This window comes from Penicillium canescens (genome assembly GCF_028828765.1).
Source record: "Penicillium canescens strain IBT 15451 chromosome Unknown utg000004l_segment0_segment0, whole genome shotgun sequence".
In the NCBI taxonomy this organism is placed as follows: Eukaryota; Fungi; Ascomycota; class Eurotiomycetes; order Eurotiales; family Aspergillaceae; genus Penicillium; species Penicillium canescens.
This window is the reverse complement of record NW_026703966.1, coordinates 1503488-1527480: the sequence shown is the minus strand read 5'-3', so window position 1 is coordinate 1527480 and position 23993 is coordinate 1503488. Positions and strand designations below refer to the sequence as shown.

Here is a 23993-nt window from a genome sequence, read left to right as displayed (position 1 = left end):
ATAAACATAAAAAGACTATACGTATGCCCTAGCCCGCCGCTCAATCTCCTCACTTTCAGTCGTCGTCTGCGTAACCTCAAACGTCCGATGAATACCCAATCCAATATCCTCAGTCAAGCGAGGCGAGGGCCGATCAACAGTTAACCTCTCCTCACTGTTACTAGGACTCAACGACCCGCCATCAAGATCGCGCTGGCTCTTGATAGTCGTCACAGTGACAGCCAGCTTATCCGGTCTCAGTCGGGACTGGGCGCTGTCATCAAGCGAGCCCAAAGGGAATGGTCGGTCGTTTCCGCCTAGTTGTCGGGATGCGGACCGTGAGCGTGCGCCTGGGAAGCCGCTTGAGTAGTCTGGGTCGGAGCGGGAGCCCGTCCACATGCGGAGGAGGGGGCGGAGGGTTGCTAGACTTCCGGCCGTAATTCCTAGACCTGCCTCGATGTTGGACCAGACGGCGATTTCGAAGGTTGCGTCTATGGTTTATGTTAGTTGTGGGTTGTGGTGGTAGCGTGAATTAGCGGGACGTACAGAGGAAGTCGTCATCGGCGAAGGTTTGGACAAAAGGAATGCGAACAATAACTGCTGATGAAGCACTAGAGGATATTGTTAGTTGTTTGAAGTTCCGAGAATAGATGGTGAGAACGTACATGCAAGCCATGCTCAAAATACCCATGACAGCGATCTTGGTCTGCTTCTTCATGTGCAACTTGTGCACAAGGAAGATTGGCAAGATACCGACTGTGAAATCACACAACGCAGAAAAGGCACTGTAGATGTAGGTCATGACGATAATGATATCGATGCTAATGCAGTATCCGGGGATACTGGGGTCCATGGTAACCCTTGTCCAGAAGTATGACAGCGGCTTGCACTGCAACAGCATCAGGAACATAAAGACCAATCCAGCAATGACGGTCAAGACCATGACGGTGTAAAGAATCCAGATATGAAGGCGCTTGATGGTGATGCGCATTAAGAATAGACAAACGGAGATCTTGCAAAAGATCGAGGCGAAACAATAGGCAATCTCACAGAGCCACCAGTATTTCATGGCCGTGACTCTGTTATTAGGCTCGAGATGCTCGAATTTTAAGCCTGTTCCATAGAGTGTGCCACCAATCATAGTTCCACAAAACATGGCGTAGAACAACTGTGAGATATTAGTACAGCCTCATTGACGTTGCCAAATATTCTTGGGGGAACATACCATTGCAAGAACCATTGCGGCATCATCCCACCCAAATGCTTTCACAATCCATCCTCGCACATAACAGCGCAGCATCACTGCAATAGCAGCGATAGGCAGGAAGACCGCGGCCACGGTCTGCACCGCGGTTTTCCTCCGATACTCCTCGTCCATATTAATATAAAGACATGGGTAAACAGATTGTGTGGGGGAGAAGGATTTTAAGAAGGATCCATCTGCAGGGGAAAAAGGATGCAGAAATCTAGAATGCTTAGGGGGGAAGGATTTAGCTGCATGGCTTTTTTTAGTGTAGATACCAAGCTAACCACGTTGCGATCGACGAGAGATGATCATTTGGGAGCCTTTGAAGGCTGTCATCTCCGTAAAGCCAGGAAATGCTGGGTACCGAGCGTACGAACTACCGTATTCGGCCAATTTCCTGACAGGTGGAGATGTCCTGACAGGCGTGGAAGTGGGAATCTCGACCAAAACGAAAACACTGACTTTCGGGCTTCATGTCCCGATACAACGGTGTATGGTTTCGAGTGGAAAAGAAGGGGTCCGCCAGGGCTAGTCTGCGCCGTTGTGTCTAGCTTCATTTCCTTTCCTGTTTTGTTGATACACGGCGGTGGAGCCCGACATTGGGTCTCCAGTCCGCTTCACCGTGCGTCAATCGCTGCCGTACAATGCCGACTGATGGGGCAGACTTTGTCGGGTCTTCATGTGTTTTGAGAAGGTGTGGGTGGCGATCTTGATTCACATATGGCGTGCACTAGCTTGCTTTAGTGCGTCTAGGGACAATGCATTGTGCTGTCAGCGCCACCAGAGGCCGTTAGCGTGGCTTTGTCCGGTGTGTACGAGGCTTCCAAGCGTTTCCAAGGCCTCGGGGTTTGCAGTCTCCTGACGAAAGTGGAGTGTTCTCCGTGTTCTCCGTGTTCTCCGGCCAACTTCTGTTCAGGGGATGTTGCTTAGAAATGTGAATTGCATGTGGTAGGGAGTAGTGCAGAGAGTACGGAGTGCAATGGTTGTGGCACTGGTTACAATGTGATTGAAATATGCCTGGGTTCTCAGGCCCGAAACTTGACCGATTCACCAAAAGAAAGTCATGAGTGAAGTGGTCTTAAATAGACTCACGTAGACACATTTTTGGGTAAAAGCTAATGCACACTCGAGCCTCTCTCCAATTAATATGGTTTGACTAACGCTTCTGCAAACGGAGAATTAATACGAATTTATAGTTATGCAGGATTAATAAACTTCGCCATGCATGTGGTTTTGGCCCCCAAACCCCCGCAACTCCAACTTCACACTTCGATCTACAGATCTCCCACCTCACATCTCACTCGGCTCACTCCCGATCTGGAACATCACACACATCCACAATGGCCAACGTTGACGTCCCGCGAACTCAAAAGGCCTTTGTGCCTCTAGGTACAGCCCCAACCCCAATCCCAACCCCAAGCTCCAGCCACAGCCACAGCTCCGGCTCCAGCTTCAGCTTCAGCCCCAGCCCAACCCCAGCTACTCGATCTCTATCTAAACTAACACAACAACAGAGAACAACCCGGAAGTAATGTCCCACCTAGTGCATCAACTAGGCCTCCCCCCAACAATCGGCTTCACGGACGTCTTCTCAATCGACGAGCCAGACCTCCTAGCCTTCGTCCCGCGCCCCTCCCACGCCCTCCTGCTCGTATTCCCCGTCTCAAAAACCTACGAAACATCCCGCGAAACCGAAGACGCAGCCCTCGCACACTACACAGGCTCTGGCCCCAACGAACCAGTAACATGGTTCAAGCAAACAATCCGCAACGCCTGCGGTCTCATCGGCCTCCTCCACGCTGTCTCCAACGGCGAGTCTAAGAAACATATCATCCCCGGCTCGGATTTAGATATCTTGCTCCGCGACGCGGAGAAATTAGAGCCCGTCCAGCGTGCCGATTTGCTTTATGACTCTAAGGCTTTGGAGAGCGCGCATGCTGATGCGGCCAGGCTGGGCGATACGGCGGCGCCTGAGGCTGCGGATGATGTTGATTTGCATTTTGTTGCTTTTGTGAAGGGTGTTGATGGGACGCTTTGGGAGTTGGATGGGAGACGGAAGGGGCCGCTTGCTAGGGGGGTTCTTGGGGAGGGGGAGGATGCGCTTAGTGAGACGGCGCTTGGGCTTGGGGTTAGGCGGTTTCTGGAGACCGAGGCTAAAGGGGGAAATCCGGATTTGAGGTTTAGTCTTGTTAGTCTTGGGCCCCTTTTTGATTAGGGGCCTGTGGTGTTTCATGTCATGGATGGCGTTTTGGTTTTGATATTCCCACTGGTAATTTTCCATTTTCCAGCAGTGCGTGGAATTGTGACATTGCATTGAACGAGACTCACTGTCTTGTATGATTTTAGGATACGAGAGTCGGCGCTGATTCGAGATGCTTGAGAACATGCCAGGGCGGATATTGTTCAAATGTCTATTTCTATAGTCTATAGTCTATTAAAGCTCTGGCAAACGAGCACATTCATCCCCACCATCTTCGTTCACCACGAGGCTTAAAGAATAACCATCAGGCTATCTCTTCTCATGCTCCATAATATCAACAACAGGAGAAATAACAGACCCTGTAGGACCAGCAATGGGTACATCCTCTGGATGAACACTAGCCATTTTCTCTCCCGCTGTCTCGCTGGTGAGTACCTCATCATCCTGGGATTCGGTATTACCCTGAGTCCCAAGGGTCAAGAACGGCACCATAAACAACGAAAGACCCGCAGCCGCAGCCGCATACCAGTAAACAGCCAAGTAAGGCTGAATGGCAGGGGTAGAAGCAGTCATCTTGTTGACGATAGAGGTTTCAACAGAGGTAGCGATACCAAGACCGAGATTATTGCAAAGCTTGCTGACTGTATTGAAGATTCCACCGGCGATGGATTGCTGGGAAGGCGGTAGAGAGGACATGACGTACATCTAGTAGAGTCAGCAAACCGAATATATCATATAGACAGGAATAATGCGGCATGGGGAGCGGACGTACATTCGTGACATTGAACTGAATATCGGCACCAACAACCACAAGAACCAAAGCCGGGAAGATAAACGCCCAGTAGGTAGCGTCTTCCTTCATGAAACTCAGAATTAGGAAGGATGCTGTGTATGCCAGTGCCCCGATTCCGGTTAACACTTTGTTGCTCACGCGGTGGAGGACCAGGCCACAGACAACATTGACTAGTACGCCGCTGACAACCATTGGAAGGAGCTTGACTGTGATTTCGAGGGCTGCTTGGTGCTTCACCTCTTGGAGGTAGAGGGAGAGGTAGAAAGTGACGGCGGAGAAGCCCATGAAGCCGAGACAGAATGTTGCCATGAGCTGGAGGGTGTTAGTTTTCTTTCTATAATTTGCACGAAAGGTGCCAGATGGTCCACACATACCAATGAGAAATTGCGGTCTTTCCAAACCCAGAGTGGCATCAGAGGGTTCTCGGCAATAGACTGCCAATACAAGAACGCAACAAGCAGGAAGAATCCCACGATGAATAAGCCAAGGACGTAACCAGTCCTCCAACCATCCGGCGCATCACCAGCCAGCCTAAAAAGAAAAACAGTTAACAGAATCCAAAAGCAAAGACCCAGCAAGAAATAGAAATACATACGAAAGCGAACTCGAAAAGAAAGCAAACCCAACAATCACCAACCCAGTGCCCAGTAAATCAAACCTCCTCAACGCATCCAAAGAAACAGGCGTCCTTGCAAACCCATCAGCCGGAACCGTCCAAACAGTCAAAACCGTAAAGATAGCATAAACAACCGCAAGAGCCCAAAACGATGCACGCCAGTTATACTCATGTGACGCAACACCCGAAATAATCATACCACCAACAAACCCAAGCGGATTACCAGCACTGAAACAAGCAAAGGCGCGGTTTTTCCGTTTCGATGGCTTCTCGTAGACGGCGCCTAGGGCGCCTACGGCTGGTGGGACGACGGCTGCGGCGAAGAGGCCTAGGATTCCCGAGAAGACGTCCATGTAGATAGCGTTTGTGGCGAAGCCGGCTATTAGCAGGGATAGGGTGAAGCCTGCCATTCCAATTATGAAGAGGGTTTTGCGGCCGAACATGTCGGCTAGTTTGCCGAATGATAAGAGGAAGGCGCCGCTGCTTAGGCTTTTGGGTTGGTTTTGTGTTAGTTTGTTCTTGCCCAGATGTTTATAGGTTAATTGATGGGGTTTGAGATATGTGGACAGTGGGTATGGGGATCGATGTGGCATTGTATAGGTTTGGATGTATTGAAAGGTTGAGAGGAAGGAAGTACGTACGAGGCGCCGGCGTTAATCCAGGTAATCTCAGCTGAGTTCATATTCAAATCTGTTCCGATTGAGGCGGTCACGCCAACGATACAGCCTTGGAAGAATGATTGTTGGCCGATGGCCATGGTGGCTGTTAAGACGAATAGGCATTCTTGGAGAGTGCTGTTGAAGCATTTGGGGCGTTTGGAGAAGTCATTCTCTGTAAGTGTGACCTCTGGGTCTTTTTCACGGCCTTGTTGTACCATTGTAGGCATTCCAGGTTGGATATCCTCTGACTGGCAACGAGCGAAGTTTGAGAGGACGGCAAATATCACACACGTCGTAATCACGCTTAATTAGTTCGCGTTAGGCTGGTTAGGGGTTTTTCCGGCTTTCCACAGGACCGAGGGTGGGAAAGATCAGAGATCAAGCATTGTCCAGTTTATATATTATTTGGCCTGTTAAACCTACTAAGTTAGGTATAATCGCAGCCACCGCAAATATTTTGTCAGCGACGGGGGAGTTCCGCGATCTGATCTTTGGCTTAGATCTTCGCACTAGTCCAATTGAGGCAATAGTGGGCTACTTTGCAAGGATGTGGTTGTCGCAATCACCTAAACATGCATAGATTTGAGCAGATTATCGGTGAGGGTGTTACTGTACATGTTGCCACATATCGACGCTATTCCGGAAACTAATTTCCTGTTGTATCATTAACCCAGCACTCGCGGGCATTGAACTTGAGAGCCTCATTCCCACAGGCCCACCAACCAGCTGTCAAATTTCGGGCAAATACCTCGAGAGCAGTGTATGACTCACGGGAGCTTTCATTGGAGAAAAAGACCTTTTCAAAAATGCTTTTCAGATTGGGTTTGCGAGAATGCAGGTCTGGGACCGCGGCGATGACTCTTCTCGTAGCGACAGCTTCACTCACGATTGTCAAATCATCTGTTTGGGACGACGATGATGCAGATATTCTAGAATCTGTTCTTTGTTTACCGATGACCAGAATCTCGTACGGTTTCCGCCAAAGACCATCCAGAGCTGAAATCGGCTGGCCACTCAGTGTGGTCTTGACCCAGACCCATTCCTCGCAGACGTTAAATCCTGCACTACTCATTGCATGATAGGCAGCTTTCCGTGACTTTTCGGCGTTGGTAATCCATATAGCGGCTATAGATTGTTGGCTCTGAATCTGGGATCCGCTCTGCGTTTCTGCCAACTCCTGCGTTATATCCTCACGTCGATACGAGTGTGTTTGAAGAATCTCTCGCATTCCCTCGGTGAGTATATCCATCTCGGAGTAGCGGTTTATTGTATAGTGGCCGCTTCGCCGAACAGATCGGTTTGGCCACGGCGGGTCCATCAGGATAAGGTTGAACCTCTGCGAAAGCCCGGGGATGGGGATTTCATGCGCTGCATAGTAATCAGATCCTTTAAGAATAGGCAGTTCACATAGTATGAAGCTTGACCCTGGTGGAACCAGGTATTCACCCATGGTTTCATAGGACGTTCCAATTTGGATAATTGCGGTCTCTGATGATGGATTCTTTGCTACCTTAAGCTCCGAGAGTGACTCGAATATATTAGGTGCGGCAGATGATAGAATCACGGGTGGCTCATCGAGTGTTATAACATGGCCATCGGGTCCAGGCTGTAGGGATGTAGAATCATTCTCTTTCCGTCGTTTCCGTGATGGAGTGTGACCTGGCACCCTATACTCGTGCACTTCCTCACAGGGCACAGCTCTGGTGAGACACCATCGACCATGTTCGACCCCAGCCCTGATAATTTCCAGGGAGTCTTTCACGAGAGGCAATATCAATTCCGAGTGGAACCGTCTCTCGGCGATAGGAGAGCTTTCAAGTACCTTGGCACGGGCACTTGGTTTTTTGGGCTCAGTTGATGGGAATGGTTCTTTGGCAGGGGAACAAGATAGGAGTTGTTTTCTTTGCGACTTGTTCGTTTGTGTCCTTGAGCTCGATTCTGCTGTCGGCGGCTCAGACTGTTTGCATGGGGCTGTTTCCCCTTGGGCGAGGGCGATCGAGTATGGAATGTCCAGAAGGAAGGTATTGTTCTCTACCTGGAAGAGAATCGCCGATTCTATGGCATTGGCCATATTGGTTCGTCATTGTGAAAAGGACATTCGGAGACCAGAGATTGCGGGTAGATGTGGAGGTCTCACGGCCTTCCTTCGATAGAGGTCTGAGCAACAGAGCCCCCTTGTTTCAATGGAAATGTTGATATGTCTTTATGGGTATTGGCTTAGTGTTACTCCCACTATCTATACCATTATCTTCAATGTAATATATGTGTACTGGATACTACAAACTCTGTAGTATTGAGGTAAATGCGTATGTTCAATAACGAAATATATATATACCCCCAGGTCGGTTTCTGCTACGAAATTGTCTGGCACTGAAGTCTGTTATATTTTTGTAAGCCGGCTCCTTACAACAGGCAACGCTTAGGCAGAGAGACGAAGTGGAGGAACTAGTAGCAGCCTAGTACTCTCAGATCACGGGGCCATGCAGTCTAAGACAAGGCAATGTTGCATGACTCAGAGCTGAAAGGCAAGGGCATAAAGGGCATGTCAGAGATAATTTTTATTCGCAGTATTGTAACAAGTTATAACTAAATAAGTTATATGAAGTCCAAGTTCCGTATAGTTACTTGAGTTGGATTCTCCGGGCCCAATCCGAGCTCTATCTTCCCCACCAAACCCGCGTAATTTTAGGTGACGTGTGATTCTTCTCTTCTCCCCTACCCCCGGCAACTCTGCCGTTCCTTCATCACGCCTCCCATCACGCGGAAACGAAAGGCGGCTGAGGTTGATAACGACCAGCCTTCGCCTAAAGCCGCCACCAAGGCCCACGGCCCCCGGCACGCCACCTCATCCGACCGACCGGCCTTGTCCAAACACAGTTCAGCTGCGACAGAGATCACAGATAATACCGAGAGGGCGAGTCCCGCCAGTTCCGCGAGCCAGAAGAAGAGGGATCTCGCGACGCCCGCGACAACCACCGCGAGCATGGACTCCGACGACGACTTCATGAGCGATGTCTCCAGCCAAGAGGACTTTGGTATGCAGGGAAGCGACAACGATAGCTTAGGAGAAGGTTTGTACCTCCCCCTAGATTCCTGTTCTGGTCGTGATGAGTGACTCACATGCTTACCTGGGATGAACAGACTTTGGTGATCTCGATGCCGGATTCTCGGACGATAAAGACATCTTCGGACACAAACGGAAACCCTATGAAGTCGAGTTCAAGGTCCTCGATCCCCCCGATATCGAAAACGAGCAACTTGGTCAGATCAACGAGGTTTCCGCCATCCTCGGGCTGCCCCCAGAGTCGGCGGCTATCCTGTTGCGTTTCGCACGATGGAATAAAGAGAAGTTGATTGAGTCGTACATGGAACACCCGGAGGCCACATTAGAGGACGCCGGCCTTGGGACGAACTTCGCAGGCACAGCAAAGACAGAGACGGTCCCGGGCTTCATGTGTGACATCTGTTGCGAGGATGGCGACGATCTCGAGACGTACGCCATGCGCTGTGGACACCGGTTCTGCGTCGACTGTTATCGACATTACCTGGGACAAAAAATCAAGGAAGAAGGCGAGGCCGCTCGTATACAGTGCCCGGGTGATGGTTGCAATCGCATCGTTGACTCCAAGTCTTTAGACCTCCTTGTGACGGATGATTTGAAAGAAAGGTGGGTGCTTTGCTCTTTTGGGTGAAAAGAATGATCTCGCTAATGCATCGTTTGGTACAGATATCGTGAACTTCTCATGCGAACATACGTTGACGACAAAGAAAACCTAAGGTGGTGCCCGGCACCAAACTGCAAGTATGCCGTTGATTGCGCCGTTAAGAACCGTGACCTTCACCGCATCGTACCGACAGTACACTGTTTCTGCAAGCACGAGTTCTGCTTTGGCTGCTCTCTCTCCGACCACCAACCAACTCCATGCACACTAGTCAAGATGTGGCTACAGAAATGTGAAGATGATTCCGAAACAGCCAACTGGATCTCGGCAAACACCAAAGAGTGCCCGAGGTGCATGTCAACAATCGAGAAGAACGGCGGCTGCAACCATATGACTTGTCGGAAGTGCAAGCACGAGTTCTGCTGGATGTGTATGGGTCTCTGGTCTGAGCACGGCACAAGCTGGTACAACTGCAACCGATACGAGGAAAAGTCCGGCTCAGATGCTCGCAGTGCTCAAGCCAAATCACGTTCATTCTTGGAACGGTATCTACATTATTATAATCGGTATGCCAACCATGAGCAGTCTGCGAAGCTCGATAAGGATCTCTACCTGAAGACCGAGAAGAAGATGACCAGCCTCCAGTCATCGTCTGGTCTGTCCTGGATTGAGGTGCAATTCCTGGACACCGCATCGCAGGCCCTGCAGCAGTGTCGCCAGACCTTGAAGTGGACTTATGCGTTTGCGTTCTACCTTGCACGCAACAACCTAACGGAAATCTTTGAGGATAACCAGAAGGATTTGGAGATGGCTGTTGAGAGTCTTAGTGAAATGTTTGAGAAGCCTGTCTCTGAACTGGCAGAACTCAAGGTTGATATCCTGGATAAGACCGCTTATTGCACCAAGCGCCGGGTGATCTTACTGAGTGATACCGCCGAGAACCTGAAAAACGGTACGTCGCAAATACCACCCCGATGATATGCCTTACATAGACTAATACGTTCTAGGAGAGTGGTCATTCAACGTTGAGTGGTGAGCCACCAACACCACTCAATACCCCCTCGCATGCAGAACACTGCAGCCGATCTTTTGACGACGTGAATGACACCTATTCTTTGCGAGTAAAGCATACCTTCTTCCATCACTGTAAGGCCTTTTTGTGTTCGTGGCCCTGACACCGGTTACGCAACACCAGTCATCCATATCCAGGGACCCGAAACGGGCCTATATTTTATCCGCGCAACCGAAATGACTGATTGTTTTATGTGTTTTTATCTAAGCTAGCTATTTCTTTTTGCCTTCTGGTGGTCAGGCGCAGTGGGAGATTTCGTTAAGGTCATGGAGCAGATAGCAGTAATATTGATTAAGACATCTCGTGTTTTCCACTGTAGGCGTTGAACTAATAGAAAGTAGTGTTCTACAGTATTTGGTTAGTCAGGGATACTTTGGGCATAGTTTATAGCCTCAACATTGAGAGCGAGATACACTTACCCCTTGAGTAACTGCCATATCTTGGATATAAGCCATGTGGACATCGGATTCTTCGTTTACGAGAAACAAGGGGTCTCTCATCGTAATATGTTAGGCAAGCCGACTATAGTTTAGTCCACGGCATGTAGCGCCGGACCTCGGCATGCCCTAGCGGAAAGTCGCGTGTTCTGTGCACGTCTCTGCCAAGTTCAACGAAACGAGCAAAAGTCAATAGCATAGAATAACACCGTAGACATGCATGAGAATACCTTAAGAGTAGCAATCTACACTACATGTACTCTATGCAATAACCTTAGCTGCAGATCCGGAGAACAAAAGATTCTCGAAGGCTTCCACGGAGTCCATATAAAGAAGAAATTAGCTCCACCTTAGGCAAAAAAAAGTCAAGGGTGAGATGACAGGGGGTCTTATCTGATTGATAAAATGTCATGTATTGATCATGTACCAGTGCAGTGAGTAGACACGGTTAAAGGTACCGGCGAGGTACTTATCTTGCCCCCTTAAACTCCGTCATCGGATGGCTCGGACTATGTATGTATCGGAGATGTATGTATTGATACTGGAATGGGCCGGGAAACTCTACGCAGTGAGGTACGGCTGTACTTCCCCTGTATGGGTAATTTGGGTTGGAAGGTCTGGCCTTCGTATTCTGAATAAGCCAGCACGAAGCAAGAAATAGAAAGAAAAGGAAGGGAATGAAATTGTAGCCTGTGTAATTCCGATCTCCGGGAATTCTTTTACAATTACTATTACTTGTAAGTTATAGCCAGTGAAGGGAAATAAAGTGGAATCAGCGAAAGTCGGCCTGAGTAATTTGACTAGCGTCGAATTTGTTCAAACTGGGCAAACTCCAAAAAGTGTTCATCCCCCGGGACTCTGGGGAACAATTTTTGCTCTTTGATTCAACCTCACTTGACGGTTGTGTTCGTGTACGCTCCCGTACCCTGTTTTTCTTTGTCTTCTCGCCAGCTCCCCCTCATTCCTACATCATCCCCTTCTTCAGTTGAGGTAGCTGCGGCTTGAGCTAGCGAAGCTCCATGGCGGCTCCCGATCAGATCCCTGGGCAGGAATTCGAGTATGTGCTCTCCCGACACCTTTTTTTCATGGATTGAGCTGGGATCGGGCTTGTCTCCAGCAGCGCTGCGACAGATTATCTCCGGTCTCGATGGGCTAGGAGATGATCCAGCAATGACAGCATTGGTTTTTGCGGAGCGCGCTCGGTCCTAGCTTGTCTAGTGATACTCTGCGAAATCTGATTCCGAGGCTGAGACTAATGCGACGTGTTCTTTTGCTAGCTATGAAGCCCTTCCTTCCAACTATGGCCTTGGCCGGAACATGTTAGCGGGTGCTTTCGCAGGGATAGCAGTATGTTCACCAGAGTGCTAGAAATAGCGAGGATTTTGACTGATCGGATGAAAGGAACACTCGGTTATGTACCCCGTGGACTTGCTCAAGGTATGTGTCATTCTGGGAATGGCGAGCTTATGGAGGAATTGAGCACTGACCGGTTGGGCGCCTTTAGACTCGCATGCAAATTCTGAACCCTTCAACTGGTGGTCTCTATACGGGATTGACCAATGCCGTTTCCACAATCTACCGGATCGAGGGCTGGCGGACGCTATGGAAGGGTGTTTCGAGCGTGATTGTCGGCGCAGGTGTGTATTCACCGGGAACTGCCAAATTGGTCAATGCTGATCGCGACAGGTCCGGCACACGCGGTTTACTTCGGTACATACGAGATTGTGAAGGAAATGGCCGGTGGTAACGTCGACGATGGACACCACCCCTTGGCTGCCGGTGAGATAATTTTGAGAACTCGGTTTACTATGCGGAACTAATGGTTTTGCGGTATAGCTATGAGCGGTGCCTCCGCCACAATTGCCAGCGATGCCCTGATGAATCCCTTCGATGGTAAGTTCCCCAGATTCGACGGGTTGACACCGACTAACTCGTTCATAGTCATGAAGCAACGTATGCAGGTCCACGGTTCCGTTCATAAGAGCCTTGCGCAGTGCGCCAAGACGCTCTATCGCACCGAAGGTCTCCAGGCCTTCTACGTCTCCTACCCTACCACACTATGCATGACCGTGCCTTTCACAGCCACTCAATTCGTCGCCTACGAGTCAATCTCGAAGGTCATGAACCCCAAGCAAGATTACGACCCCTTCACCCACTGTATCGCAGGTGGTCTGGCCGGTGCGTTTGCCGCCGGTATCACCACGCCTCTTGATGTTGTTAAGACGCTTCTCCAGACACGTGGCCTGGCAGAAAGTGAGGAAGTGAGGTCTGCACGGGGTCTGTTCAACGCTGCTGCGATCATCAAGCGCCAGTTTGGCTGGTCTGGATTCCTGCGCGGCATGCGCCCTCGCATTATTTCCACTATGCCGAGCACTGCGATTTGCTGGTATGTACCATTCGAGCCGGTGATGCTGAAACTGTAACATTTACTAACTCCATCTAGGACATCTTATGAGATGGCCAAGGCATACTTCAAGGAACTACGCGATTAAACCCTCATTCTCTCGCATACCGCTGGGCACCATTGGGCCCTTCCACTCCGATATACCATGTGTGGGCACATAATCTTCAATCTTCTGAGGCGATGTCATACAATTTGGGAGGAACATCTGCATGTGGACTTTTTATGAAAAGCGTTGGCAATGTATAGTTTGGACCAAAAACGGGGAGACTCTTTCTTTCAATTTACGGCGTTGGAATGAGGGCTGGGTTCCCTAGTGTTTTATTATGCCATAGATGGGAATCTAGAGATATTTTTTTTAATGTTATATAAAAATGGTCAAAATGTTTCTAGACGCATGCGTAACTGCCAAACCCGACGACGTCACGCGAAAATTCCTCCCCCTCATCTTCGGGAGATCATCGTTTACCACCACATCAACTTGACCTCGATGCGGGCGGGCTTGTTTATTACCAATGATGCGCCCAAGGCCTGCGTCTTCCATGCAGAAGACGTATGACGAGTGTTACCTCGCATGCTCGACCGCGGTATACTTTGAGGGCCAGGTAAGTGCACGTTAGCGGTTAGACCCCGGTTCGCAACGCTCATTACCTCAGAACAATGAAGAAGAAGCACTACGGTCCTGGCGATCCGCTCTCGAGACTATTTACCATCACAATGCCCGCCGCGTACCGTCGAATTACACTCCGAAATCCGAAACCGAGAAAGCCCTGCATGATTCCATCCGAGCGCTAGAGATCCAATGCCGAGAACGGGTCGATCTGCTAGGCGCCCTCCGAGCGAGCAGGAAGGAATCGTCAGAGGCGAACGGTAGTAAAGAGCCTGCGACTCTTGTCAAGGGCAAATCTGTCCCTAGCGTGCCGCCACCGTCTTCCAACCCTCCCGGCTGGATCGGAGACGGGACTATCCCTGCTGTGGGCTACACCGACCTTTCCAAACCCGCCGCCATACCCGGTCGCCCGGCGCTGCCAAAGAGGACGAGCTATGAATCGCATCATGTCAACGATGATGCTGGTCCGGCACTGGCGTCGACTGCTACGCCGGCGCTACGAGTGAATTCGAATTCTTCGGGCAAGACGAAGTCTCGCGGATCCAGTCCTGAGCGCCGGAAACCGATGTTGACGACTCTGCGCAGCACCGATGGAAAGAAAACTGGCAAGAAAGATGGCAAAAAAGTGAAGGTTGCTTCGAAGAAGAAGGACTTGCGGCCTGCTGCTTCCACGGCTGCTGGTCTGGCATGGGGTAATATCTATCGCTCTCCGTCGGGATCGGGGGAGAAGTCTGTGAGCGATGCAGCTGCAGCTTCTAGGCAAAGCGCCGCCAACGATGCTCTCCGGCGAGACTTGGATCCAAAATCGAGTTCTGGGGATGAGCCTCCGGCGAGGGTTCGCACTTCCCGGAACTTAACCGAAGACCGAATCCCTGCTGCCCACTGGCGGGAGCCTCATCGTTCGTCGCCGAAGCGGTCTTCGCCTAAGTCGCCTTCTCAACCTCCTCCGCGCCGTCCTCAGCCTTCATCTGAACGCCAAAAAGTACCTCCTTCTCCCATGTCTATGCCGGATCCGGATGACTTCGGGGGACCACCTAAACCATCTATCAAACCTAAACCCGTGGCTTTGCGGTCGTCTCAGCCGCCGAGCCACCCGGTCCAGACTACTAGATCTGAGCAGAACTCCCGGACGGTGACACCCCGGCTGGACCGTGAAGCAAATTCCAGCGATAAGCCGCGAACGAAGTCTGCGCCTAGAACTCCTGCCATGGCTTCAACAACCCGTGCCTCTCCATCACCTGGTAGTGGCGATGACCTCCATCGCGGTATCAATCGGATGGCTATCTCACCAAGGAACGACGACAGTGCAACGCGGCGGAAACCCCCACCAGTCAAAAGGCGGGAGACACCACCTTCAAGTGATCCAGAGTCTTCAGAAAAATCAAGTGAGAACGAGGCCGAAGATGAAGACGAAGAAGAGAATGACGATCTGGCCAAGATCATGAATAAGCTGCCCAAGGGCGTGGATCCGCAATCAGCGAAGCAAATCCTAAACGACATCGTGGTGCGCGGCGACGAAGTGCACTGGGACGATATAGCCGGTTTAGAAGGCGCCAAAAAGGCCCTCAAGGAAGCAGTGGTCTATCCATTCCTTCGACCAGATCTCTTCTCCGGTCTCAGAGAACCAGCTCGTGGAATGCTCCTATTTGGACCCCCGGGTACAGGCAAAACCATGCTCGCACGAGCAGTAGCCACAGAATCAAAATCTACATTCTTCTCCGTATCCGCATCAAGCCTGACATCGAAATGGCACGGTGAAAGCGAGAAGCTCGTGCGCGCTTTGTTCGGTCTCGCCAAAGCCCTCGCTCCATCCATCATCTTTGTCGACGAGATCGACTCTCTTCTCTCTGCCCGATCATCCGGCTCCGAGCACGAGGCATCTCGTCGCTCCAAGACTGAATTCCTCGTTCAATGGTCTGATCTTCAGCGTGCGGCTGCGGGTCGCGAACAGACTAGTCGTGAGAAGAAGGAAGGCGACGCTAGTCGGGTCCTCGTCCTAGCTGCTACCAATATGCCTTGGGATATTGACGAGGCTGCTCGTCGTCGATTCGTTCGTCGGCAGTATATTCCTCTGCCGGAGCATCATGTCCGTGAGCAGCAGCTTCGCAAGCTACTAAGTCATCAGCATCATGGGCTTGGAGATGAAGATATCCAGGTTCTGGTTCATGTAACAGAAGGTATGTTATCCTCATCTTCATCATCCTCATCCCTATCCCCATCAGAATCCGAATTACATGCTAACTCCACTCCCAGGTTTCTCCGGCTCAGACATAACAGCCCTCGCAAAAGACGCCGCCATGGGCCCCCTACGTAATCTAGGCGAGGCTCTCCTCCACACCCCAATGGATCAAATCCGAGCAATCATCTTCCAGGACTTCGAGGCTAGTCTTTATTCTATCCGGCCTAGTGTCTCCCCTGATGGGCTACGGAGGTATGAAGAGTGGGCTAAGGAGTTCGGTGAGCGAGGTGGTTAGAGTGATTCGTTTCTATCTTGGTGTCCTGCTATTTTTCTTTCTGTCTTTTTCTATTTCTTGCGTGGGGAGTTATATGCTTGATATGATTATAGGAATGGAATTGTCATGGTGTTTTCCTTTTTCCCTCTTTTCTGTTTCTATCTTTTTTGCTGTGCTTGAAAGATAGGTCCGCTAGTCTGGTTTGGGACTGGCTATCTTTCGTTTTCTATCCTATTTTCCCCTTTACTTTCTCTGTCTCTATCTCCGTCTTTGTCTTTGTATTTGTCTGGTGCTATGGAGTCTGCTTCAAGGATCGGACGGTGGCTTGATGGATCTTGGTGTTGGACTTGGTGCATGTCATGATATGCTTGTCTTAGATGGGAGGAGGGTATTTCCTGATTTTGGGATCGGTTTAATGTGTCTTATGTAGCAATGCAGACAACCTTTTTGAACCATCCCGAATAGTAATCTACGGAACTCAAATACAGTAACTTATCACTCTGTTGTATGCAATTCTTGGTAGGGAATCGATTCTGCAATCTCTCTGGATTCTCGCTGTTAGGTTTGGGTTTGGATGTTAATACGCGCAATGTGAATGGTAAAGCGTATTTGGTTGGTGTTGATAATGGGCTACTAGGATTTATGTGCAAGGTTGATCTTTGTCTGGGGATTGGTCGGAAGGTGGTGAAGGCAAGTATGAGTGTAATGACTTCGAAGCTTCCAACCTCTTTTCCTGCGCCTGGACAATCGGTTGTGGTAGTAACCGACCACAGTGAATCAGTGGTCATCTTGATAAGACAGTGTTTATCATGTTTATCACGGAACGTCCAACGTCAAGCCGCTTAGCTTCAACATCATGTCCTCTATCTCTTGACCTCCAAGCTATGTATATGCATAATTGTTCAATGGGTACGATGCAATGTAGAATCTCATATGTACTATGTCTTAGGCTATTGGCTATAGTACTAACTCAACAACACCCTGATTTCTCCCGTCGTCCGCGGGAACAACGACCTCAAACTCCACTGATCCTCACCTTCTTCATCCTCATCATCCTTCAGACTAGCTTCAGTCTTATTGCCCGATCTACCACTGCGGCCACTGATGACACTACCACCAGTCCCCAGATTCACATGGACAGTTCCTCTTGCTTCATCCGCGGCAATGATCATACCCTCGACGAACTCAAAGTCACGGCAGAAGGCTTCAATTGCATCTTCAGTTACGCTCTGCACGAGGGAGACGCTCTGGACACGCTTGAGGTTGTCGGTTGCGTCCATCAGTGCAGATGGGAGGAAGTCGTCCAGTTGTTGGCTTGATGTTATCAGGGATTCGGGTTGGAAGGCTGGGAGGGTGGCTAGGTCGGCTAGGTGGGGCTTCTGTTTGTCTGGCTTCTCGGCCTCTTCTGTTGTCTCTGAGTCCTTGGTTTGTGAAAATGGCTCTAAAGCTTCGAGGAGGGCTTGGAGGCCTGATGTTTCGAGGAGGAAGTCATGTTGGGTGTCGAGTAAGTCGTTGCGTAGTGTTGATAGCGCTGCGGATAGAGGGGGGACATGCGTGGCGCTGGCAAAGGGATAGGGCGACAGTGTTTCGCGGGCTACAAGGAGGATGTTGGTGCGGTATATGGTTTGCGCAGTCGTAGTTTTGAGTTCGTCGGATGAGGACCGGGCAAGGGTCAAGAAGGGATCGAATGCGGCCCGGAGCACGGAGGTGAAATGGTTCTCGTTGTTTGAGTCTGGGGATAGATCTTCGGGTCCCACCGAGCCCTCGTGTGTCTTCATGAGCAAGCTCAAGTCTTCCAATGCATCTAGTAAGAACTGCGGAGGCGACAGATCTTCAGGTGGAGTCAAGGCAACGGGGTCACCAGCCAAGGCGCTAATCTGGTCGCGCATCAAAGTCTCAAAGTGTCCAAGAGTGAACTTCTCCAGGTTCTGGATCAGATCCACCAGGTGAGACTGTGAGCCCACTAGCTTGGTGAAGGTGGTACGGTAGAACGAGAGTAGGTTCACGACCTTGAAGCAAGTGACAGGGTCATCGTGGCTCTGGATGACGAGCTCAACTCTCTGCCGCAGTGATCGAGACACTCCAGTAAGGTCACGGTTGACCAGATCACTGAGCGCCTTTCGGCCGTCAAAGGTCTCTTCTTGGTCCTCATCAATCCGTGACCAGGGTTCGCTACTCAGTCCAGCCTGGATACCCCGAGCGAGCTCATCCCCATCATCGACGAACAGCGACTCAAGGGCCTCTCGCTCTGATACAGTCGTTGAGTGTACCCATGCGAGCATATCACCTATGTACCGCAGTGGATCATGCGCCGAGAACTCAATTGGCTTGACACTGCGATCACCAGCAGCAGACCCGTTCGCCCCAGAAACAGCATCCGTCAGAGCGTAGTGGAAAGCATCAGATAGAATATAGTCGCGCGCTTCGGCAAAAAAATCCAGACAGCTGTGGAACAGGCTCGGGCGTTCTGCCAACACTCGCAGAGCGCGGCGAATCGAGCTGCTGATCCGGGGATCCTCCAAATTCAAGGATCTAAACTCTTTCTGGACCCACCGGTAGAGCTTCTGGTATGCGGAATTGAGGTTTCGAGTGCTCAATTCCATCAATTCCAAGCCCAATCGCTGGTTCTCACCGCCGAGCAGGACTTCGCAGTCGTGGTGCACTTGTTTGACACGAGCCAGCACATCGAAGAACCGCTCGTCGACAGGCTCCTCGCTTGACATCAAGATCATCAAGTCCTCCTCCGGAATTATGAAGTGCTTGGAAAAGGCGTCCAATAGCTGCTGCTTAGTTTCGGTCTCTTTCCTCTGGGCCATGAGGACATTGGCCTCCTCGAGCACGGGCGTGGTATCCTGCTTCGCCAGGTTGATTCGTTTGCGCATATCGTCGCATGTTTGGTTCAAGGTTGTGATCACGGTTCCGATCCGTTGTAGTTGCTGTAATTGTAATTGAGCAATTAGTCCTGCGATACAGATCGCAACAGGAGACATACCTCGGCCACCTTTCCAAAGTCCCTGACAATCTCCGCATTGCAGTCGACAACTTCCTTCTGTACATCCAGTCGAAGCTGTCGTCGCGTCTCGGCGGAGTTGTGGACCCCTCTTATGTTCAACGTCTCCAGGGAGTCCCGAATGTCCGAGTCCGCATATGACGCGGAGAGGACTGTCGTCAAGCGATTGGTGAGAGCAGTCGAGCGCTGTGCCGGCGGAGACAGCGGCGAGGCCGGTGAATTTGCGCCATTGCTGACACCTGGTTGAAAATAGCTGGTCATTGTTGGTGCAAGCAATGCAGCGGAGGTCAGTGGGGGAAGTAGAGGACAAGCTCACACTTGGTCGACCGCCTTCGTAGCTCTTATCAACATCAACACACACCTTCATTTTTCCCACTCCACGACTTGTTTGATTCAATTACATTGCTCTAATTGACTCCATGGATAGTCCATTGGTCTCGCCGGCAAAGGCTCGCCAGGCTGCCATTCAAGCCAAAGATTGGGCCTACGTCAACTCTTGGCTCAACCGACAATACGCACCCAAACCAGTACCTCAATTCGAGCGCAATGAAGATACTCTCCGCGTACTCCTGACGCTGGCTGCGGCCAATGATTCCGCCGATGAAGAAGCTGCTCTCCAACAACGAGCGCGCGAAGAAGCGGTTCATGCCTACAAAGTACGGGAAGAGTTCGAACGCAAAGACCCACACGAGAAACAGAAGAACCAGCTCCTGGATGAGGTCGAAATGTGTCTTGATGACAAGGGGAGACGCGATCTAGAAGATCTAGCGGACTCTGCTGCAGCTCTTGGCAATACTCTGGATCCGAACATGGGGGATCTGGGACAGTCAATTGTGGAACTTACCGTGGAGGAGTTCGAGGCCCAGGAACAAATGACAAAGGTTGACACTTTGCTTCGATATCTTCAGCAGGAGCTCGCACGGCTACAGACAGAGCTCGAAGAGCTGAAAACCGACACTGCATATGAGATACCTTCAGATACACAACGCTTGACGTCGGAGTGGATACGCGGGACGAAGACGCTGGGGGTTAAGGTTGGGGAGTACCAGGATCGTATCGCGTCACTGGAAAGAGTCCAGCCCCAAGGACCAACTATTGATGAGCTTATGGCCGAAGAGGAGAGTGTCATCCGGCTGCGGGAGACGGTCAAGTCACTACAGGCCCGGGTTAGGGCGTACCATGATCTCCCCAAGGATGTCTCAGGGGCACGAGCAAAATATAAAGAGCTAGAACGAGAGCTTGGGCAGCTTACGCGGCAGCGAGATTCGATGTTTGGCAAGTTAGTTGATGGGTAACAAGCTCCGTACGTCAATCAATACGAGGTCTACACCAAAATCTATACATGAAGAAGGTAAACAGACTCACACTGTAGGGAGAATCAAAAAGGGCTTCTCTTCAAATCTTGTATTGCTATTGGGAGGGATTCCGTTTCCAAGCTTCACTTTCCCAAAGAAAGAGGGTAGGGATGGAAGCCGGGATAGTTTAGACGTCTCCAATCATGGCTATAGCAATGATTGTTCTTTTCTGCAATACTCTACGCCCAGTATGGTTCTACGTAATGAAACAAGTTGAAATCAAGGTGATTAATTGATAATGGGCCTTGGGAGTATCATGTTATGAGTATCGAAAAGCAAATGGTATCATGGGCCCGTGATTCATCGTGATTCATCGTGATAGCGGGCAATCCCGAGGGATGTGGAATGACTGATAGTGATCATTCAGTTCAGAGGGAGATCCTCTTACTTGTTGCCGAGGCCAACGAGATGCTTAGCCTTGTCGACACTAGGTATGGTTAGCAGTTGATCTTGTGTATCAGTGTATCAGTGGCAGTGTGGTAGCTTACATGGAGCCGGAGGCACCACCGTGAGCGTTGTTGTCATGGGAGCGCTGGGTCTTGTCAAAGGTCTCCTGGCCAGCACCCTTGCTCTCATCGGTTTGGAAGCCACGGGCAACACGATCGCTGGTGTCGGTCACAGTCTCCTTGACCTTGTCCTGGGTGGACTTGGTGGAGTCGGGAGTGATCTCCTCCTTGGCCTCTGTAGGAGAGTGGGATCAGCATTGATATTTTGAACTCAGGCTGGAAGTGTCACGTACTGGTGGAGAAGTCCTTGCGTCCGGCGTCAGACATGATGAAGTTTGAAAGTTGGTAGTTGGTTTGAAAAGTAGTATGCGTTTGGAGGATAAGAGATGAAGAAGGAAGAAAGTCTTAAGGGATCAAGAGTGTTTATATAGGCTCTTTACTTTCAGTACAACAGAAAAGGAACATGACGTCGTTTGTCATATCAACTATACAAAGTGACTACTGCATGTACTAACTTGGAAACCTTGGAATGGTCCAGCTGGACTGGGACCCTAGACAAATCACTTGTATGAATAACTTGTCACTCCGATCATCTTCCTTCCTAGCATCAGCTGTAGATGACGTTTCTTACAGGGGTCCTGTGGCGTGCTCATACAATGACGTTGGGGATGAAGCTGTGGCGATAGCAGCACGTGTCAGCTTATCGAGTTATCATCACGTGTATTCTGCCTCACATGTCTCTGGGAGTAGAAGGCGGTCTATAGTAGCAAAATGCGTACACCGCCACCGTCACTGTCTTGGGCATCGACTCATCGTGTTGGACCTCTAGATTGCTCTATGCTAACGCTCACTTGGACTCACAATGTGGAAGGAGACTGTTTGCCTCCGCGCGTTCTCACCTGACACATGACTTAGAGCTCAATCACTATTTTGGAAACCCACAGTGAATCTCCGTTTCTTCCTTTGTCGTTCATCTCTATTCACATCTCCGTTCCTATCATTCGTTTCATTCTTGCTAGCCGTCAATGGTTGCATCTGATTCAACCGAGTCGTCGAGCTGGGACTTCACCCAGGCACTTGATCTCCTGCGGTCCCCCACATACAAGGGCACCTCGGCGAGATCAAGTTGCCCACCGGAATCCCCGGTTGACCTTCCTCAAGATCAGCCCAAGAAAAATGTCAACAATGGTGCTAGTGTCCAGGCCCCTGGCCTTGCTTCTAAGCGCAGTTACACCAAGCTAGGTGACTTCGGTTCCCTTTGGGACCTCTTGGGCGGCCTCCCAACCCCCAGCGTCACTCCGGCTACATTTACCACAAACTCCAAGCCCGAGGATACCCAACGGTCACTCGAAGCCTCGCCGGCTTTCAGCATTCTCAAGCGACCTATCAATCAAGCATCACACCGCAACTCTATCGAATCATCTGCCCCTCTTCCGTCCAAAACCTCTTCGGTTGACAAATCGAAGTCCAAGACCTTCCAAGATACCAGTGGCCGTTCTTCAAAACGTTCACCACGACCTCAACCAGTCACTATCTTACAGCGGAAATCGGGACACGAGTCTACTGGCACTGATGACAAGGTGGGATTTGATATTCCACGAACCCCTCCAAGAACCATCGCTGGCGCCGGTAATCTTGATACTCCCAAAGCGAGAACGCAACATCAGATTACTCGCAAGGAGACACAAACAAATATCAGCAATGCAGCCTACTCTTCCGAGGCTAGTGCTGGAGCGGAGTCCGACTCTAGCTTTATTTTTGATCGTCCCACCTCTAAGAAATTTGGGGCCCTGGCTTTTGTCCCCGCCCAAATCGGAACGCCAGACGCCCAAGCCAGCCGTTACGATACACCACCGTCCTCATTTGAGGATCAAGACTTTGCTTTAAATGCAAGCGCCATCACAGCTCTCGGTCCTGGAAACCGTGTTCAGTCCACCATATACAAATCGTCGACTGAGCGAAGAGTATCCTTGATGACCAAACTTCTCAAAGACTTCCCTGAATATGCCAGCATCGTATCCTCGTTGGGACAGTCTATCAAAAAGTCTCCCCGCAAAGGCGTTGTTTCTGAGTCCATTCATATCTTTGTTGATATTTCCAACGTGTGTTCAATACTCTTTCCATTCAAGTCATAAGCTAACTCATTATCAGATCATGGTAGGATTCCACGATGCGGTGAAATACTCCCGCAATATTCCTCTCACGACACGAATCCGTCGTGTCCACATGTCATTTGCCAACCTTGCCTTGATCATGGAACGGGGCCGCCACGCCGCCAAGAGAGTCTTGGTCGGCTCGGATAGATTGCCCTCCATCGACGAAGCCGAAACGCTAGGCTACGAAGCAAACATTTTAGATCGTGTGCACAAAGTTAAGTACACCACACCCCGCCGCAACAACAAGTCCCGGAAGATTCCTGGCTCTGGCTCCCAGGGGGCGTCAGGCGGTCCTGAAACGGTCGCCCCCTCTGGAGAGCGATGGGTCGAGCAGGGTGTGGACGAAATTCTGCATCTGAAGATCCTGGAGAGTCTTTTAGACACGGATGAACCGGAGACGATTGTTCTGGCGACTGGAGATGCGGCCGTTGCCGAGTTTTCGGGCGGTTTTATGCGCATGGTTGAGCGCGCGCTTCAGCGCGGCTGGTCTGTTGAGCTTGTTAGCTTCACCCAAGTTACAAGCTATGCTTATCGCAAGAAGGAGTTCCGCGCCAAATGGGGCGATCGTTTCAAGATGGTTGAGCTGGATACGTACATCGAAGAGCTGTTCGAGTAATATGGACGCTTTGAGTCAGTGCTAGATAAAGGTGGCTGGGTGAACGTTAGCTATGTCCGCACTTGTTAGATTAATAACCTCGATCACAGCATGAATCATATGTCTCTACATTTATTATATTGAGTCACTCGTATACTGCACCTACTAGTTTGTTACATGTAAGTTAAATGTAGTCTTGACCCCGCCAAGCGGAACGTCATTGGGCGGAACACCACCACCCGCACTGCTGCCTCACAGTTTGTCTACCTAAAACTAGCGAGCCTCATCTGCATCTATATATTG

General features: G+C 50.4%; 11 protein-coding genes across 11 annotated transcripts; 6 read left to right on the top strand and 5 right to left on the bottom strand.

Moving 5' to 3' along the window:
• Positions 1-15: 15 nt before the first annotated feature.
• N7446_005915 (uncharacterized protein) lies at positions 16-1357 on the bottom strand (the record flags this gene model as incomplete). The annotated part of the gene is made up of 4 exons (XM_058514663.1): positions 16-470; positions 526-590; positions 645-1147; positions 1205-1357. 4 exons carry the CDS (start codon positions 1355-1357, stop codon positions 16-18), a joined length of 1176 nt encoding a protein of 391 aa, XP_058371841.1.
• A 1113-nt stretch (positions 1358-2470) lies between these two features.
• Positions 2471-3440, top strand: N7446_005914 (ubiquitin carboxyl-terminal hydrolase; the record flags this gene model as incomplete). Its single annotated transcript, XM_058514662.1, has 2 exons — positions 2471-2614; positions 2740-3440. Exons 1-2 carry the CDS (start codon positions 2566-2568, stop codon positions 3438-3440), a joined length of 750 nt encoding a protein of 249 aa, XP_058371840.1. The 5' UTR covers positions 2471-2565.
• Positions 3441-3734: 294 nt separating this feature from the next.
• On the bottom strand, positions 3735-5711 carry N7446_005913 (uncharacterized protein; the record flags this gene model as incomplete). The annotated part of the gene is made up of 5 exons (XM_058514661.1): positions 3735-4130; positions 4198-4530; positions 4593-4749; positions 4814-5323; positions 5476-5711. 5 exons carry the CDS (start codon positions 5709-5711, stop codon positions 3735-3737), a joined length of 1632 nt encoding a protein of 543 aa, XP_058371839.1.
• A 428-nt stretch (positions 5712-6139) lies between these two features.
• On the bottom strand, positions 6140-7564 carry N7446_005912 (MT-A70 family; the record flags this gene model as incomplete). Its single annotated transcript, XM_058514660.1, has 1 exon — positions 6140-7564. The coding sequence occupies one exon, from the start codon at positions 7562-7564 to the stop codon at positions 6140-6142; it is 1425 nt and encodes a 474-aa protein (XP_058371838.1).
• Positions 7565-8092: 528 nt separating this feature from the next.
• Positions 8093-10191, top strand: N7446_005911 (uncharacterized protein; the record flags this gene model as incomplete). Its single annotated transcript, XM_058514659.1, has 5 exons — positions 8093-8113; positions 8183-8564; positions 8635-9160; positions 9221-10107; positions 10163-10191. The coding sequence occupies 5 exons, from the start codon at positions 8093-8095 to the stop codon at positions 10189-10191; spliced, it is 1845 nt and encodes a 614-aa protein (XP_058371837.1).
• A 1278-nt stretch (positions 10192-11469) lies between these two features.
• Positions 11470-13443, top strand: mrsA (putative mitochondrial carrier protein). Its single transcript, XM_058514658.1, has 8 exons — positions 11470-11721; positions 11942-12011; positions 12066-12101; positions 12169-12301; positions 12351-12443; positions 12501-12557; positions 12606-13050; positions 13108-13443. The coding sequence occupies exons 1-8, from the start codon at positions 11684-11686 to the stop codon at positions 13154-13156; spliced, it is 921 nt and encodes a 306-aa protein (XP_058371836.1). The 5' UTR covers positions 11470-11683; the 3' UTR covers positions 13157-13443.
• Positions 13444-13486: 43 nt separating this feature from the next.
• Positions 13487-16301, top strand: N7446_005909 (uncharacterized protein). Its single transcript, XM_058514657.1, is given in 3 exon segments — positions 13487-13670; positions 13686-15852; positions 15929-16301. 3 exon segments carry the CDS (start codon positions 13581-13583, stop codon positions 16147-16149), a joined length of 2478 nt encoding a protein of 825 aa, XP_058371835.1. The 5' UTR covers positions 13487-13580; the 3' UTR covers positions 16150-16301.
• Positions 16302-17093: 792 nt separating this feature from the next.
• cog6 (Golgi transport complex subunit COG6) lies at positions 17094-19399 on the bottom strand (the record flags this gene model as incomplete). The annotated part of the gene is made up of 2 exons (XM_058514656.1): positions 17094-19064; positions 19121-19399. The coding sequence occupies 2 exons, from the start codon at positions 19397-19399 to the stop codon at positions 17094-17096; spliced, it is 2250 nt and encodes a 749-aa protein (XP_058371834.1).
• Positions 19400-19557: 158 nt separating this feature from the next.
• Positions 19558-20433, top strand: N7446_005907 (uncharacterized protein; the record flags this gene model as incomplete). The annotated part of the gene is made up of 1 exon (XM_058514655.1): positions 19558-20433. The coding sequence occupies one exon, from the start codon at positions 19558-19560 to the stop codon at positions 20431-20433; it is 876 nt and encodes a 291-aa protein (XP_058371833.1).
• Positions 20434-20706: 273 nt separating this feature from the next.
• Positions 20707-21329, bottom strand: N7446_005906 (heat shock 9/12 family protein). Its single transcript, XM_058514654.1, has 3 exons — positions 21233-21329; positions 20982-21174; positions 20707-20920 (listed from the first exon to the last, which is right to left on the bottom strand). Exons 1-3 carry the CDS (start codon positions 21264-21266, stop codon positions 20878-20880), a joined length of 270 nt encoding a protein of 89 aa, XP_058371832.1. The 5' UTR covers positions 21267-21329; the 3' UTR covers positions 20707-20877.
• A 406-nt stretch (positions 21330-21735) lies between these two features.
• On the top strand, positions 21736-23817 carry N7446_005905 (NYN domain-containing protein). Its single transcript, XM_058514653.1, has 2 exons — positions 21736-23041; positions 23091-23817. Exons 1-2 carry the CDS (start codon positions 21965-21967, stop codon positions 23709-23711), a joined length of 1698 nt encoding a protein of 565 aa, XP_058371831.1. The 5' UTR covers positions 21736-21964; the 3' UTR covers positions 23712-23817.
• Positions 23818-23993: the final 176 nt, after the last annotated feature.

What these genes read in the sequence shown, in the direction of transcription:
- mrsA (XM_058514658.1), top strand. Translation starts at nt 11,684, where the DNA reads ATGGCGGCTCCCGATCAGATCCCTGGGCAGGAATTCGA. An exon ending in GTGCTTTCGCAGGGATAGCA is followed by an intron (nt 12,012 to 12,065) that starts GTATGTTCACCA and finishes ATCGGATGAAAG; the next exon opens with GAACACTCGGTTATGTACCC. An exon ending in ACCCCGTGGACTTGCTCAAG is followed by an intron (nt 12,102 to 12,168) that starts GTATGTGTCATT and finishes GGGCGCCTTTAG; the next exon opens with ACTCGCATGCAAATTCTGAA.
- N7446_005909 (XM_058514657.1), top strand. Translation starts at nt 13,581, where the DNA reads ATGATGCGCCCAAGGCCTGCGTCTTCCATGCAGAAGACGTATGACGAG. An exon ending in TCTGGTTCATGTAACAGAAG is followed by an intron (nt 15,853 to 15,928) that starts GTATGTTATCCT and finishes CTCCACTCCCAG; the next exon opens with GTTTCTCCGGCTCAGACATA.
- N7446_005906 (XM_058514654.1), bottom strand. Translation starts at nt 21,266, where the DNA reads ATGTCTGACGCCGGACGCAAGGACTTCTCCACCA. An exon ending in ACGCAAGGACTTCTCCACCA is followed by an intron (nt 21,175 to 21,232) that starts GTACGTGACACT and finishes ACTCTCCTACAG; the next exon opens with AGGCCAAGGAGGAGATCACT. An exon ending in GGTGGTGCCTCCGGCTCCAT is followed by an intron (nt 20,921 to 20,981) that starts GTAAGCTACCAC and finishes AACCATACCTAG; the next exon opens with TGTCGACAAGGCTAAGCATC.
- N7446_005905 (XM_058514653.1), top strand. Translation starts at nt 21,965, where the DNA reads ATGGTTGCATCTGATTCAACCGAGTCGTCGAGCTGGGACTTCACCCAG. An exon ending in TCTTTGTTGATATTTCCAAC is followed by an intron (nt 23,042 to 23,090) that starts GTGTGTTCAATA and finishes ACTCATTATCAG; the next exon opens with ATCATGGTAGGATTCCACGA.